General features: G+C 38.1%; 1 protein-coding gene across 1 annotated transcript in view; it reads right to left on the bottom strand.

Moving 5' to 3' along the window:
• LOC139743483 (actin nucleation-promoting factor WAS-like) overlaps positions 1-13,722 on the bottom strand; it is a 56,357-nt gene extending 42,635 nt beyond the window's left edge. The window contains exon 1 of the mRNA XM_071653967.1: positions 13,584-13,722. Coding sequence (XP_071510068.1) covers positions 13,584-13,685 — 102 coding nt within the window. The 5' untranslated portion in view covers positions 13,686-13,722. The remainder of the gene's footprint in view (positions 1-13,583) is intronic.
• Positions 13,723-16,660: the final 2,938 nt, after the last annotated feature.

The raw sequence follows: 16,660 nt of genomic DNA on the forward strand, positions 1-16,660 counted from the left end.
AAGTCCATATCGTTATTTTCTAATTTGATGACGTCATCATGCTAGAAGGTATGGTTAAAGGCGAGATATCGAAATCAGCGAAGATTGTACGTTATGTCTATGAAAGGGGATTTTTGTTTTTTATCCATGCATTGACTCGATAACGCTCGAGCACCTTTACCTCACTTGATTTTGATTTCCTCTGAAACTTAAGTATGTTGTAGCTGAGACAATAAGCTGCAGTAATCATACATTTTATTATTTTTTTTTTATCTTCTCACCAGGTTGAGTATTTTGCAGCATAAAACTGAAAATGAGAATGGAAGATGGACGAAACGATTCCTGAGTCATCTTTCACATATAAGTTTACGTTCCTCATATTTTCTCGTCGAGACGTATGACTGAGAGGTTAAAGGCGACGTCTCAGAGACGTAAGGTTGCACACGTGCGTGATTAAAGGCAAGGTATCAAAAACCAGCCGATTATAGGTTTTATGTCTGCGGGACGTATTTTTCCCAAGTTGCCAGAAATGGCATAGCGACCTCAGTCGTTACAAGGCCGCTTTTCCGTCTAGCAATGCAATAGATGTTCACACGGCCACGTTTAATAGTTGAGTGGGCATTGACTTTCCCCCTGTTATATCTATACATTGTTGTGTGTATTTTTTTTTTGGCTTACCATTTCCGTGGATGACCCGTGGCCGAGTGGTTACAGAAACGGTTTGGCATGCACGCTCAATATATTTTCAAGGTGCCTATATCACATTCTTTTCTTTGTCGATCGCAGATGACCGTCATCTGATGACCACAAGCGTATCACCTAACTCGTCCTCAATGTGACGAGTTTTCATGTCTCGTTTTTTATTCTTCTTTCTTTCTGCCACATTTTGTGTCGTCAATATCTCAACAATGACATTACGGAATGACATGACATTTTCAGTCAACATGTTTCATAACAATATCTAGCCACAATAAGGTTTTCATGACAGTAACATATCTATGACGTCATCTAGGCGCCATTTTGTGATTTTCGGACCTTGTCACATGATCGATCATAACTTCATAACTAGATATCATTTCTGTATCATTTTCGGTGGACATAAAGTTCAGGTCACGCTCTATCTTACTTTTTAACGCTAGTTATCCAGGTCTTCATTACGCGCGCGTACGCGCGCGTCAAAATTTTAAAAGGCTCAAAACGACTTCCCAATGGGAAATCTCGAAGTTTCAGACAATTTTAAGCGTTTCAAACATTTTTTCGCGTGCGCGTCCGTCCGCGCAATTTCGCGCGCAGAGGGCGTAACCAACATGAAAATGCAATTTTTTTGACTGATTTGGATTTCTGATACTTTGAGTAACAATATCCATTGATATCCCATCGATTTTGACCTATAACAAAGGAATGCACTGGCGTCAAAGTTGAAATTCCGCGCGCGCGTTTTTCTGCAAATATAGTGAAAAAACATGTTTTTGTTTATGTCGCCATAGCTCTTTAAATCGTCCAGTGACCCTATATTGCTATTGCATATTACAAAAGCATATGAATTGGAAATAACGTTTCAAGTACCAATATTGCCAGGAAAACTCATGACGTCATCATATCATCATCTGAAATCAAAAAAGTGGAATTAATTTTTTTGAGGTACTGTTTCTGACATTCATTTGCTCGTATCTCTGTTGTTTAAGCTCAATATTATCCCAAATTCAGATATGTTGTACTTTGAACATTTGCCTCTCAAGTCCATGTAATGATTTTGAAATATGATGACGTCATCATACTAGAAATTGTGATTAAAGGTAAAGACTCAAAATCAGACAAGTTTACGTGTTATGTCTATGGGAGGTGATTTTTTTTTCAAACCATGCATTGACTTGACAACGTTTAAGCACCTTTACCTCATCTAATTTTGTTTCATTTCCTCTGAAACATAAATATGTTGTAGCTGAGACAATAAGCTTTAGTAATCATGCATTTTATGTTTTCAAATCTCCTCATCAGGTTGATAATTTTGTAGTTTAAATCTGAAAATGAGAATACAATCTGTACGGAACGATTCCCAATTTTTCTTTGCAACTATATATTGATCGAATCCACGCTGCCACTTGTGGGAAGTTGAATAGCGCCATCACAAGGCAACACACTCACGATGGTATTTAGATTTAAGTTTTGCACTCGATCTTCAGGACAGCCATGTGGCATAATCGGTTAGCGCGCTGGTTGTTCATAACGCCATACCGGAAGGCGAGAGGTTCGACTCCCGCAGGACTTTCATCCGTTCTTTCTTTTTTTCTCTTTTTTTCGGCAGTTCAGCTTTACTCCGATATCATTTATCGTATTATTTTATCAAGTGTGCGTAACCCGTGAACACGGCTGCTCTATTTCCCTTGTTTTGTATTGGAGTTTGGAGATTGGGTTTGCTTCAATAATTTTGTCACACTTAATGTTGTAAATTGCCCCCTGTTACAGTGTCCCGCTTACCACCTTTCGTTTGCTCTTTCCTTTTCTCTTCATTGGTTATTGTTACACTGTAACAGGATAGGTGGTAGGAACATGTACGTTTAAATAACTGGCAGGAATGGGAGCTGAATTGATTAACTCTAGTCCAGGTGTATGGCGTCTCGCTCATCTCTTTGAAATTCCAGGTTGTTATTGTTTGACCCAATAACGGAGTTGTAGACAGGTTTTATGTTGCTATAGAGGTATCTTGTGCAACATGAATAGAAGGCATCACTGTTTAGTAGTAGTAATGAACTTTTTCATGTTGTAAATGATATAAAGATATGAATTTCATATCTAATCTTCGGGACAGCCGTGTGGCTTTATAGTCGCTTAGCGCGCTGCATGGTCATTATGCGCTACCTTAGGACGAGATGTTCGGGACCCGCAGGACGCTATTATTTTTTTTTCTCTCTCTCTTTCTTTGTTTTTCTTGTGGCAGTTCAGCTTCATTCCGATGTCATTACCCCACGACACACAGTCACTCAGGTTCCCTTTTTTTGTCGGAGGCTGGAGGTTGGATTTGCTTCATTTATCATACGTAATGTTGTAAAGTGCCCTTGGTATACAGTGCCCCGCTTGCCACCTTTCGTTTTCTCTTTCCTTTTCTCAACGTTTGTTCCTGTTACACTGCACAAGACAGGTCGGAAAATAATTTACATAACTCAACTGGAGCAGGAATGGCAACTGAATAAATTAATTCTAGGCCAGGTGTATGGCGTCTCGCTCGTCTCTTTGAAATTCCAGGTTGTTATTGTTTGACCCAATAACGGAATTGTAGACAGGTTTTATGTTGCTATAGAGGTATCTTGTGCCACATGAGGAGAAAGCATCACTGTTTAGTAGTAGTAATGAACTTTTCCATGTCCCTCCATGTCAGTTATAGTGTGTTCAAAGGGGTTGTGTGTCTATCTGCCAAAGAAAAGGAAAACCTTATTTTAGTCATGGCTGTTTCTCTATACGTAGACGTAGGTAATGAGTGTTGTTGGTATCTGAGCAGTGAATAACACAGCATCAGGCTAAAATCCCCCTTAGTTATACGCGCTAAGCGTTCAATTTGATATATCTTTATTATTTTATGTAGTCAATCACTGCTAATGGAGTTACAGAATTATGTTATGACACCTTTCACTGAAAGTTTGTAAAGCAAAGTTTATGGACAAGGCAAGCAATTGTACATGAATAATACCAATTATTTCAGAGGGAAATTATGGTATACCTAAATGTAAGGGTATCATTGCTTTGGAATTGCTGAGACAATAATCTAGGCACGAGGGCCTCCACTTCTAATAACTGATCCCTTTGAAGATGTGTCGGTCACGAGTGATCGTCATGATTCATCTTTCACGTAGAAGCTTCCGTTCCACACTCTTGGTTCGAGAAGACTTACACCATCATACTTCAAATTGTTATTAAAGGTAAAGACTCAAAATCGGACAAGTTTACGTGTATTGTCTATGGGAGGTGATTTTTTTTTAAACCATGCATTGACTTAACAACGTTTAAGCACCTTTATCTCAGCTGATTTTGCTTCATTTCCTCTGAAACTTTAGTATGTTGTAGCTGAGACAATAAGCTGCAGTAATCATGCATTTTATTCTTTGAAATCTCCTCATCAGTTTGACAATTTTGCAGCTTAAACCTGAAAATGAAAATGGAATGTGGACAAAACGATTCCTCATGTATCTTTCACATACATAAGTTTACGTTCCCCATATTTTCTCGTCGAGACGTATGGCCGAGTGGATAAAGGCGACGTCTCAGAGACTTGAGGTTGCGGGTTCGAACCCCACAAAATCACGAAACAAAATACTTAGCTATTTTACTTTTTTTTTCTTCAATTTTGTATTACATATTCGTCCATGTAGAAATCACGTTCGTATATAAACGCACCTACACACACACACAGACACACACACACGCCATATCCCTCTTTTGTGTGTGTTGGAGACCACATTGCTTCGACTGCAGCAAAATTTTGCAGGTTGACTTTGTCAAACCGATCATAGTATGTAATGACGACGACTGAGGTGTTGTACTTTGAACAATTGTCTTTCAAGACGATGTCATTGTTTTGTAATTTGATGACGTCATTACACTGAAAATTGTGATCAAAGGCAAGGTATCAAAACCAGCCGATTATAGGTTTTATGTCTGCGGGACGTATTTTTCCCAAGTTGCCAGAAATGGCATAGCGACCTCAGTCGTTACAAGGCCGCTTTTCCGTCTAGCAATGCAATAGATGTTCACATGGCCACGTTAGTTGAGTGGGCATTGACTTTCCCCCTGTTATATCTATACATTGTTGTTGTTTTTTTCTTACCATTTCCGTGGATGACCCGCGGCCGAGTGGTTACAGAAACGGTTTCGCATGCACGCTCAATATAACTTCAAGGTGCCTATATCACATTCTTTTCTTGTCGATCACAGATGACCGTCATCTGATGACCACAAGCGTATCACCTAACTCGTCCTCAATGTGACGAGTTTTCATGTCTCGTTTATCATTTGTGTTTGTGACTTTTTGTGTCCACACAGCTGGTATGTATCTACATTTCTTCACAGTACAATTATTGTAGCACATTCAACTGGAAACTGGCTTGTTCAATAATTGCAGATGGATGTCAAAATGATACTGACTGATATGGCATTATAGCATTAAACATTTAAAGATGTTTCTTCATGTTCTAAAAAGTCATTTGATAATCACTCATCATTTGGATGATGAATGATTGTATACCAAAACTACATATGTTGTAAAACATGTACCTGTGAAGGTAAGTCACATTCTCCCTTCATTTCTTCCATGGCCATCATTACAGTGCTACCAAGAAGCAGCAGTGATATAAACCACTTATCATTTGAGTGATGCACAATTTAATACCAAATCTGCGTATATTGCTGTTTATGCATGACAAGTATACCAATTTAACTACACCGTGACTGTATTCATTCAGTCATATCAAGGGTATGGAAAAGAAACACGTTTTTTTAACATAAAATATACACATTTATGCATCACTTGTTGAACCTACGAATCCAACCATAATATCTCTGGAAATGCACAGCATTATTTTTGCCTTTCAACACAACACAAACTTACTGAGTTAGATCTTTTCTCATATGAAAACTTATTCGCTCAAGGACTTAAAATGCCGCAGACAGTACTGCCAATTGTCAACCCTGTGAAACAACCACCTGATTTCCTTTTTACTGAAAGACAGAATACGAACCAGTTGAATACTAAAGCCGTTCGCTGTGCACTCGTGCGCTTGAGATCGGTTCTCTCCATCACTCCACGATTTTTTTTTTCCAGCTCCAGAACGATGCTATGCTGGCTGGCTGGTCTCCTCTACTACAGTGAAATCCCGTTATAATGAGTTCGGTTATAACGAGGAACCGCTTATAACGAGGTGATCGCGTCGGTCCCGTTTTCCTTTGCGTGTAATGGCAGAACGAATCGGTTGTAACGCGTTCAGTTATAACGAGATTCCGGTTATAACGAGGACAATTTCGGTAAATCATGATAAAGAAAAACATAAGCAATTTGATCGGATATAACGAGGTTCCATTTCTTGACCAAATTGCCGCTTTCAAACACGCGACAAATGAAACATTGGAAACCGAAATCTCGCTATCCACGTCTTTTCCCGTTTTGCAGAGAACCGTTCCTTCCATGTTTTCTTCTTAATCACGCGATAAGACATAGGAACACCTTCCGATGTTCTTACTAAATTAAAACATAATCATTCGATTTTCTTTTTCGCGAGAAACGCGTGCGTGCTATGAGGTCAGACCACAGCGCAACGAGAAAAAAATAGATAACGCATTCAAAAACTTTTCATGTAGCGACAATAAAATCATAACCAAAAATGGACAATTGGAATGTGTGTGCACCTCATCATTATATCCTTTCCGATTTTAGTTCCAACTTCCAGTTCTTTTGCTGGTTTTGAGCAAATATGAGTTTGGATGATTAAAGCCGAAATAATAAAATCATCGCCCTGATCCCGCCGGGTGACAATTATTGAGTAGCGTTAAAATAGTTGAGTAACGCATGTTAACCTATACTTAATCGGTGTTCAGAAAAAGAAGCAAACGCATTTATTAGTTTGAATAGATCTGGATTTTTTTCATTATCATTTAACAAATGACAATTTAAATATGAGTGTGTATGATCAAAGCAGAAATAATTAGTGAAATCATCGCGATCCTGCCAGGTGACAGTAGAGTAAAAATAGTTGAATAACGCATGTTATCCTACTTAATCGGAGCTCGGAAAAAGAAACAAACGCATGTATTAGTTTGAATAGATCTGGATTTGTTCATTATCATTTAACGAATGATAATTTGAATATGAGTGTGTATGATTAAAGCCGAAATAATTAATGAAATCATCGCGATCTCACCGGGTGACAGTAGCGTAAAAATTGATGAATAACGCATGTTAACCTACTTAATCGATGCTCGGAAATAGAAACAAACGCACTCAACAGTTCAAGAACGGATGTACAAAACGCGAAGAGATTTTCGGAAGAAAATAAAGAACGCATCTTTAATCCCTTCGAGCGCAACCATCATGCATTGTATAAAATTACAGCCAAATGATTCATGAAATTAACGAATTCCCGCTGGGCACCAACAGCGTAAAATACCTCGCAAGTTAGCGGTAAACAACTACTCTGAAATCATCGCGATCTCGCCAGGTGACAGTAGCGTAAAAAAGTTGAATGACGCATGTTAACCTAAATCAGAAAAAGAAACAAACGCATTTATTAGTTTGAATAGATCTGGTACAGATTTGCGTAAACAGGATGACAACCTCCCACATTCAATACTGTCACATATAGATATTTTTTTAGATATTTTTTTTTTTCATTTAGATATATTTTTCAAGAACGGTCGTACAAAACGCGAAGAGATTTTCGAAAGAAAATAAAGAACGCATTTTTAATCCATTTGGGCGCAACGATCATACATTGTACATGTGTACACGATTACAGCCGAAATGATTCATGAAATCATCGCATTTCAAGTTCCCGCTGGGCACCAACAGCGTAAAAATACCTAGCAAGTTAGGCCTACGGTAAACAAGGCCTGTATGTTACTCTATATATTTGCCCCCATATTTGCGCTGGTGTTTAGAAAAAGCTTCACAAACAAGAATTACAATAAAGAATTAACTTATCATTTCAGCCTCTATTTCTTCGTCTAATTCACAAATCTCCCTTTATTCTCTCAATAATAACGCTTAATAATTGTGTAATAACAACGCAAAGGATATGTCTAAGTTTCATTGATGGGTATATGACGTCATGCTTATGTTTTTCTTTGTTTTTGATGAGTATGGTTATAACGAGGTACCGGTTATAACGAGGTAGTATCGCCGGTCTCACGGACCTCGTTATAACGGGGTTTGTGGTTACATTGCGCAATCAATCTAGCAGCACATGAAGCGGGCAACAGCACGAGAGAAATGTACAGAAGGTGCTCAACGTCCTGTCTACATCACGACCTACCGAGTGCGCTATACATCACAGCCCAGGCCCGCCCATCCAACTACAGTTCAACTGCTTTGTGGGTCATTCCTTCTTGCCGAGCTCGCAGTGTGAAATGCATGCGTTATTACATACGCACTACAGAAGCTACAGCTGTACTACAGCTAAGTAGAGGACGCTTAAATAAGACATCACGATTGGTAGGTGAATTGTCGATTTTTTTTTTTTCGGCGGCCGAAAAAATAGTAAATAACAAAAAAGTCGATGCGGCAACTGAAAATCGATGCGGGCGGGGAGCGGGCTGGGACGAGAATTATGAATTTCTTGGTATTTTCAGCGCCATTTTGAAAATAGTAAATAGTAAAAAAATCGACGCGGCGGCCAAAATCGATGCGCGCGAGGACGAGAAACTGGTTTCTTTTTTTACTTGGCCTTACATGTATCGATACACGTAGGTGTTTCTCATCACTCACCTTTCGTATAGTTACTACCACATATTTAAGATAATTGAACGAATCAGAAAGAACCACTTCCACTGTCATTTCTATCCGATTATTATCATACAATTGTACATGGACACCAAATGAAATATCACTATTAAACCGTATTCGTTTAACAGTCCATGATATAATGTCTTCTCTGAACAAAGTGTGTATTACTACATGAATGATATGATATCAATGTTTGAGAATGCATCATATAACACACTTCAAGACTTTGTTGTTTAATTAAATCAATCTATTTAAGTTAGATTAATTAATCAAAACCAAATCAGAGGGCAGCGATCAAATTAAGCAGTCCATAAAAGAGTATGACAGACATATATTGTATTACACATCCACATGTCCATTTGGTATTTCCTTCACATGTCTAAAATTAGAAACTGTTTTTGGCCAGCTGCATATTGTGAGGAGACACTGCTTGCCTCTCTCATGGCTGAGCTACATCTCTAGAGTTGGCAACATGTTAGAGACAACTGTTGCAATGCATGTACACTGACTTGGACAAAAATACCTGCAATATATAAGAATGACATTGTGCATTTTTTTTCTTTTTAATTGCAATGTCTTTCAGATGACCTGTTTTTTGCAGCTTGCTTCATCTAATGCAAGTGAATTTAGCCCTGAAACAATAAACTCTCAGAAAAGGAATTAACCTACTTCATAGAAATGATGCCATGATCCATTTTAACGGTAAACTGGGTCAGAGGAAAAGGGGTGATGTTTTCAAATTGAAACTCGAGCAAAATGCATTATTGAAAAAGATCCCTGAGAGATCCACATGAATGCACTGAGAGCCAAATTCATCAGGCAGGTACCACCCAATACAGGAGGTTATGAGTCACAATTTTATTTATCTGTCCATGACTTAAAATCAAATGTGATTCAAGTTAGAGAAAGGTGTAAAATGATTTTGGAATGAATCTGTTATCACAGATATACAAATACAATGCACATGTACGTGTACATTTCATTTTCAGAAAAAAAAAATAATTCGTTTGTTTGACATGTTGTACACATTCTGAAAAATTCCACAGATGTATGTACAATGAAACATGAATATCTCAAGAACTATAAAATGTGACATATACACTTTTGTAATGTCCTACTCAGCATTAAAGTAAAATACCATACAAAATAATTTGTTGATGACAGTAGATAATTCCTGAAATTCTGTTATTATTGTCACTGAATATTACTTTTTAGTTCCTGCTTATTCTGATACAAACATGAAAATTATCATTTGTGGTGATTGTAAAAAATGACTAAAGTACTACAAGATTATACAAATTCTGAAATCTCCTGGGTTAAAAGAAAGCGTCTTCACTGTGGTCTTGGGTCTTGTTATAATGGTCTTGTGCAGGGTCTAGGTCAATCCTGAGAGGAGGAATTGCAAGTAAAGTCTTGCATAATAGCAAGGTCTCTTCCATGACACAAGGACAACTACAATAACAAAACCATGTATAACATTATTTAACAAAAACAATGCAAAAAGACTCGAAACTTTTTTTCTTCTTTACTGAAATCAAAGTGACTACAGACAAAGCAAATAATAAAGCAAACTAGCAAACTGAAAGAAAATAAAAGCGTTGTCTTGTATCATAACTTTGGCACGTTCAGTTTTGTCTATTGTTCTCTGTGAAGTAGGCTGTTCCACAGCCCCATGAGCAACAGCAATGTATACATGGTGTGGGGATATTGTGGTACTTTGGTCCAGCAGCATTAAGTAGTAGAACTCCTAAATGTCTTACGCTGTTAAAAGAAACTTAACTAACAAGTTCTCTTCAAAGCACGACCATCTTGAGAAGACTTGCCGAAATCGCATTCACTCCACTAATCACTATACTGTACTGCACTGCAGAATTCTAAACTAGTGGACATCAAATTTCAAACTGTTTTACAGATCATTGAATCACTTTATATCATCAGCATTTTGCACGGACATATTTTTGGTGTTTGCATGTGTGTGTATGTATATAGATACAATGTACATGGTTGTATTGTACATGAGCCATTACTACCAACACCTGACAGAATACAAATACACTGTAGGTCATTGAACATCGATTTCCAAGTGTGGGCATTTTTTATTCCTCTAGACTCCTAGCTTTCCATTGATATGCATTTGTCTTAGTATAAAGGCCTATGACAGCACTGGCAAAAAAATAAATAAATAAATAAATAAATAAATTACCAAATTAACACAATTTTCAGAAAACTTTGCTCTAATATTTCGACAAGCACTTCCAAGTGCCCACAGGATAACACATTTAAACACAACGGACCAATCAAAAACTTCATTGTAACTTTTTTATACTTCATATAATCTGAAGTTTCTCACTCCAAACCATTCATTTACATTTAATATTTGGCCCAGAAAGCATCATTAAAGATTTGTTTTTCTCTTTAAATGTGCATCAAAGATACCTTCATTACAGTTTTCCGGGTTTCTGATGCTTTTAGTGATTCACATCCCAGCGGTTGCATACTGAACATTACTGTATCATCTACAATTTCTTCATCCTTGACAGCTTGATGCAATTGTCATATTTAAACAAGTACTGCAACATTTTCACTATTTTCCTGGATGCCACGGCAGCCCCATTTGCCCGAAACGTAGAGCACTACTGTGGATAGATGAGATATTCTGTTTTTTCCCCTTTGTATTCTAGTGTTGTTCGTTCCAGTCCTCGCTCCGCTGAAACGCTATTCTTACGGCACCTGGTCAGGCTAGACTGCACAATATTTTCCGTCGTGCCCTAGTACGGACCGCCTCCAAGTTTTGTTACAGCCCATTACGTGCTGTCACATTTGTGGCGTTCACCCCATTTTACCACCGCCTACAAGGTGTCTCATTTGCCCAGAGGACAGCCGTGGCAGTTTTTTTAGTTTAAAAATCACACACAGCATCCACAGCAATCATAGCCTGTCACATTTGCCCATGCCGTGCCCCTGCATTGTCTCATGTCCATTCCGTTTTGTCCACAGTGGCCTGAGACGTGCCAGCCATGGCCACCGGGAACATGGTGGAAATGCAGCATAACTGACTTAAATTTATGTGTCCTGGGTTTTAAAGGTCCTATATCCCTCTTGCAAACTTCACAAAATTTTGCCTGATTTAAGAATGTCTCCAAAAATCATGAATGAAATCTACAGCAGACCAGTCCAATTAACAATAACATCAGTTTTTTTATAAAAGAAATGAAAAATCAACCAATTGTCACTCAAAAATACACTACCCTTTTGTATTGAGATAAGAATAACAGTTCGACCTTTTTCTCGGTCTGAACAAATTCACTGGAGATCGAGATGTTCAACCACAATGCCGTCCAATATCTGACCACCAGCTACATGGTATACTTGTAAAAACCTAGCCCCGGAGACCGCGCCGCCAGGCGCGGTCCTGGCGGCTTCCCCGCAGTTTCGCTTATGTTAGTTCAAGTATTCTGTGCGCTTGTGCAAGTGATTGTGAATTCTGTGAACATCGGTGAGCTGCTTGTAAGACATCATTTTGTGCATCACAAGCAATGAAATGCATCAAACAGTCGCCGATGATAGTCATTTAGGTTTCATCGACATATGTAAGTATTCCTAGTAGTTTCTGTTGAAAAATTAAGGAAATATAGCGCCGCAAAGGCACCCGTTTGTTCAACATGAAGATCTTTCATGGGAGCACGGCGCAGCCGCCACACGCAGGTGGCGGCTGTCGCAGTTAGTAAAAACCTAGACTCTATGTGCTTTTGCGCATGAACCTTGGCATGGGAGGTCGAACCTTGGTGCGGACGCTGTATAGCATTGTTTCCCCTTTCAACATCAGACATAAACATAAAGAAGTGTGTACTTTTATCACTCTGAGAAAAGTTGAGGAGCTAATTAATTTTATTTCACTTCTACGATTATACTCTAAGTCTAATGTTACCACTTACTGACTTAGCTTATTTAGTACCAGCTTATGAAAGCAATCTAATTTTCATGGTTGCAAAAGAAACACACAAACTTTAAAGGTAGGGAATCCCATTTGCATGCCTTAAATGAAGAGTTGTATAAATACAGTGGTATGTTGAAGAGAGTATCATTTTAGAAACTTCCATAAAGTATTGAAAGTGGAAGGTAACATTTAGTACACTTTTTTGACCGTTGCGTTAGATTTTGAATTGAATTTTTTTCGGGGCTCACCGTAAATTCCAGGACATTACTAGGCTACCTTTGCAGACCCATGCACTGCATGTGTGTCCATCATGTATATTTTTGTGAAGAAAGTTCATCAAAACTTACAAACATTTCTATACACATTCTTGCCACACACTCTATATGTTATTACATCAGCTCTTATACTTTTAGATTTGTGTTCATAGATAAAAAATACAGAAGACTGCAACAAAACAGGCTTAAGTGTGGCTGACACACAGAACTACTGAGTAGTTAAGTTTTGTGCATTATTCAAATTGTAGATAACTGTTGACTTCCAAATTTCTCAGCAGCGGCCTAAACAAGTCCCCCGAGGTTCATATTTGATGTTTTGCTGCATTTTGGGAGGTCTGTAAAAGGTATCCCCTACCTTTAAGGCTAACGTTAGACTTCTACTATGCTATGTTTCGGCCTATGTTTCTATGCTATGTATGGGTATATATTATAATGATTCTTTCTAATGAATATTACTGCTTTCCAGAGAATGTCTGCTTGCCTACTACAATAAATACAATCACAAATTAGACCATTTCATTTGATGACCCGTTCCTGCATTTCGAAGTTATTTGTAAAATTATGTAGCATTGTAGGGGCCTAGGTCAGAACTCAGGAGTAGCAGCCACACACATTTCACCAGGGTCATGACTGCTAATACTAAAATAGTAAAAGCTTCGGTCTGATGCGGTTATGATGGCCAATGTATATATTTCGATCGAGGTTGTACCACAGCCGATGCAATGCCTACTACGGCTAGGCGTGTGTTGTGGTATATGGGTAAAACATTGTCTTCACATCACAGTCCCATACACAACCCGGAAGCTACAATCACGATCGGGACACAAGTACCCGCGCATCATCACATAAAACATGGGCATTTATACAACCAGAAATGCATCATTTTACTACTAAGAGCAATACTTACAATACTCCTGTGTCCAACCATAGAAAACACCGTGTCGTTTTCTTTGGGTGAAAGAAGTTTTGATGCAACATTTTTCGGAGGGGGTCTTTTCGTACTCGCCATGGTTGTCGAGATAAACCGTCAATGCGAGAAATAGAATATGAGTCGAGTGTGGTTTGTGTGTGTCGTGTGTACGTACAATACGTGTTTGCATTTTGGGATTCGGGGTAGATAGCATTGCCAATTTGACGTAACAGTGCTAGAATTGTACACGTATCTACTGTATTCAACGTAGCAGATTATCATTACGCTCTTCATTACTGTATGCACATGCACCGCGAAATGTTGGACCATCGTGTTTATATCTCTAAGGTTTTATCCCATCAATACACGTCGAGAGGCTATAATTATATACCGCTGAGGCTTGCTAGTTTCTTCTGTTCTGTTTTTTCTTTCTTTTCTCCTGTTCTCATGCATAGCACAAATTAATTGATATGCAGTCACCGCTGAATGAGAAGACTACTACAGTTTGCGATGATGTCATGCATGGACAACAATACATAAAAGATAAAATATAAACAAAATTCAACATTCAGTTGTGTTTTCATATTTTCAACAAAATGAGAGCTTGACTTAAATCTTCTAGAAAACAGAGGGAACAATATCATACCTTTTACATATATCTCGGTAACAAATTGAGGGAATATGCACTTGTCATTAAATATATATATATATTCTGTGGAATTCTTTTTATATTTTCTCAATATCGTTGACATCACAAACTAAATGCTCATCCAGCAATGGCTGCATAGAAACTGTAAAAAATTATTACTTTTGAACTGATTGTCCGATTTTCCTCAAACTTTCGATACATGTGTTCCACTAATATATTTCTGCATTCACCCAATCCACACATAATTCGAGTGAACTTGTCCGTTTCAAACAATAGATCAGCGCTTCGATGATAAAAGCTATGATTGAATAAAACAATGCAATGCCCCTGATGTGGAAAATAGACAAACAAAGTTAGCAAAAATGATTAATGTGACAGTGTGTGAGACTGTAAACCTACTCTTGGGAGATTTGGTCATTCCTGTCGTGTTTATATACATTGCTATGGATTCCTTTATATCACAGTAACTATAGTCATGGCCGGCGCCACGTTTTCAAAAGTGGGGGGGGGGGGGGGGGGCACTTCAGACTTCTGGTGCTACTTCCGGGTTTCACCAGCTGAAAAAGGGTCTTCAGCGCAAAAACAAAGGTCTTACCTCGCTCACACTTCAAGGTTTCTGTTTCTTTCTAGTGCAACTTAGGCACTTTAGAGGTTTAAAAAAAAAGTGGGGCCCAAAGTGGTGACACCTTATGTATTCCTTTGTATGGTGCAAAAAAAGTGGGGGGCCTCATTTCATTTTCGGATCAACGAGCCTCCGAAACTAATTGAATCTAATTTCATCTTTGGATTAGAATAAGTGAACCTTCGGCAAAACGAACTGTAACGCTATGTACTATTAGTGTACAGGGCCAGGTCAAAGGAATCCAGAACGGGTCTTCACGAACGAAGAGTGCATGTTGTAAACTTATATAAAGGGCAAACCATGTTCGTCTGTAAGAAACGGAAATCCCTTGCATATTATAGTCCACGTGAAATATAAAGGGATGATTTTGCTGAGCACGCGAACAATTTGCGAAGGACGCGAGTGTCGAAAATATGGCGAAGTCGAACATTCGGAAAAGTTTTTCTTCGAATGTTTTCCGACAATGGAGAAACCATTGTTGCGCAGTTTTGTGCGTATACTATAATACGTATAGTTCTCACGACGTATCAATTGCGAATGTAAATAATCTACCCCTTCCCGTCCAGACGCTATACGTTCATTGCCCCTTTTCAAGAAACACTGTCGACCATGTAATATACTGCATATTATATACCTTATGATCTAAGTTTGCCAAGCACGATTAGAAAATAATGTTTTTGGTTTATCTCACTCTGTATTGAGTTGACTTGTGTAAAAAGATATACTGATACACATTTTGTACCCATCCATGAACTCATCCAGTTTTATCAGTTTTGCAATTATGTAGTTAAAAGTATGATTTGTAAATATTGTATATACTGTTGGTTTTTTTATTTCTGTTTGTTTGATTGTTTGTTTTGTATAATTTGTTTTAAACTGAAAGTTTGTGTACGTGTATACAGGACTTCCTTAGAAAAGCAGGTCTGCTTGATATCAGCAGAACTGAAAGGAATGTTCCTGTTAAAAGATGTGAATATGTCGTAGGCCCTGTATACCATTGCTAAACTTATATACGGCCAGTTATCACGAACAACACGCGATTTAAATGCGAACAAATTTTTCAATAATCATGATAATCACGGAAAAAAATATTTCCAAGGAGAGTTGATAGCCGTCTTGAGTTGAAGTCTAACTTGTTCTCTTTTCTTTCTCCTCTCTCCTTTCTCAACTATCCTATCTCTATGTAAAAGTCATCCCTCCCTCCTATTCTCCTTCCGATGTATATTATAATGTTATGTATGTACGGGGGCTGCACGCAAATCATTATAAGCCACGCTTATGCTGTAGCCCCGCTGCATTATTCATTGTTGTATGTTTGTCGTACATTTTGCTGTACATTGCTGTGCAAAGGCAATGAAGGAAAAATATTCTGTGAACAACTTATATTTATGCTTGTACATGAATGTGCATGTGCAATGATGATACAGAAACCAATAAATCAAATCAAATCAAATCAAATCAAATCAAATCTCCCTTTCATTTCTCTCTGTTGTTTGCTTTTCATGCACGCATATAGGTGGTGTATGTGTGTACGTGTTTGAGTGTGTACCGACTTCTTTTCTGAGGACCTATATACTCCCACAAGAAATTAATTTTCTGTAGGTCATCCCACACATTATCATTTAAAATTTTCAGATATAATTTTGGAGTACTCTAGTGCAATTTTATTGTACTCTTCTACCTTGGTCAAACATTTCGTTCTCTATACGGGTTTTTAGAATTTTTGTTCCTATAGGACCTGATGTGTAGATGTATGTTACGATTTTAATTTGCAGGAAACCTACTACAGTATATGAAATAGAA

This window comes from Diadema antillarum, unplaced genomic scaffold, assembly GCF_040938485.1.
Source record: "Diadema antillarum isolate AM-2024a unplaced genomic scaffold, OU_Dant_1.0 seq00001085_RagTag, whole genome shotgun sequence".
Classification (NCBI taxonomy): Eukaryota; Metazoa; Echinodermata; class Echinoidea; order Diadematoida; family Diadematidae; genus Diadema; species Diadema antillarum.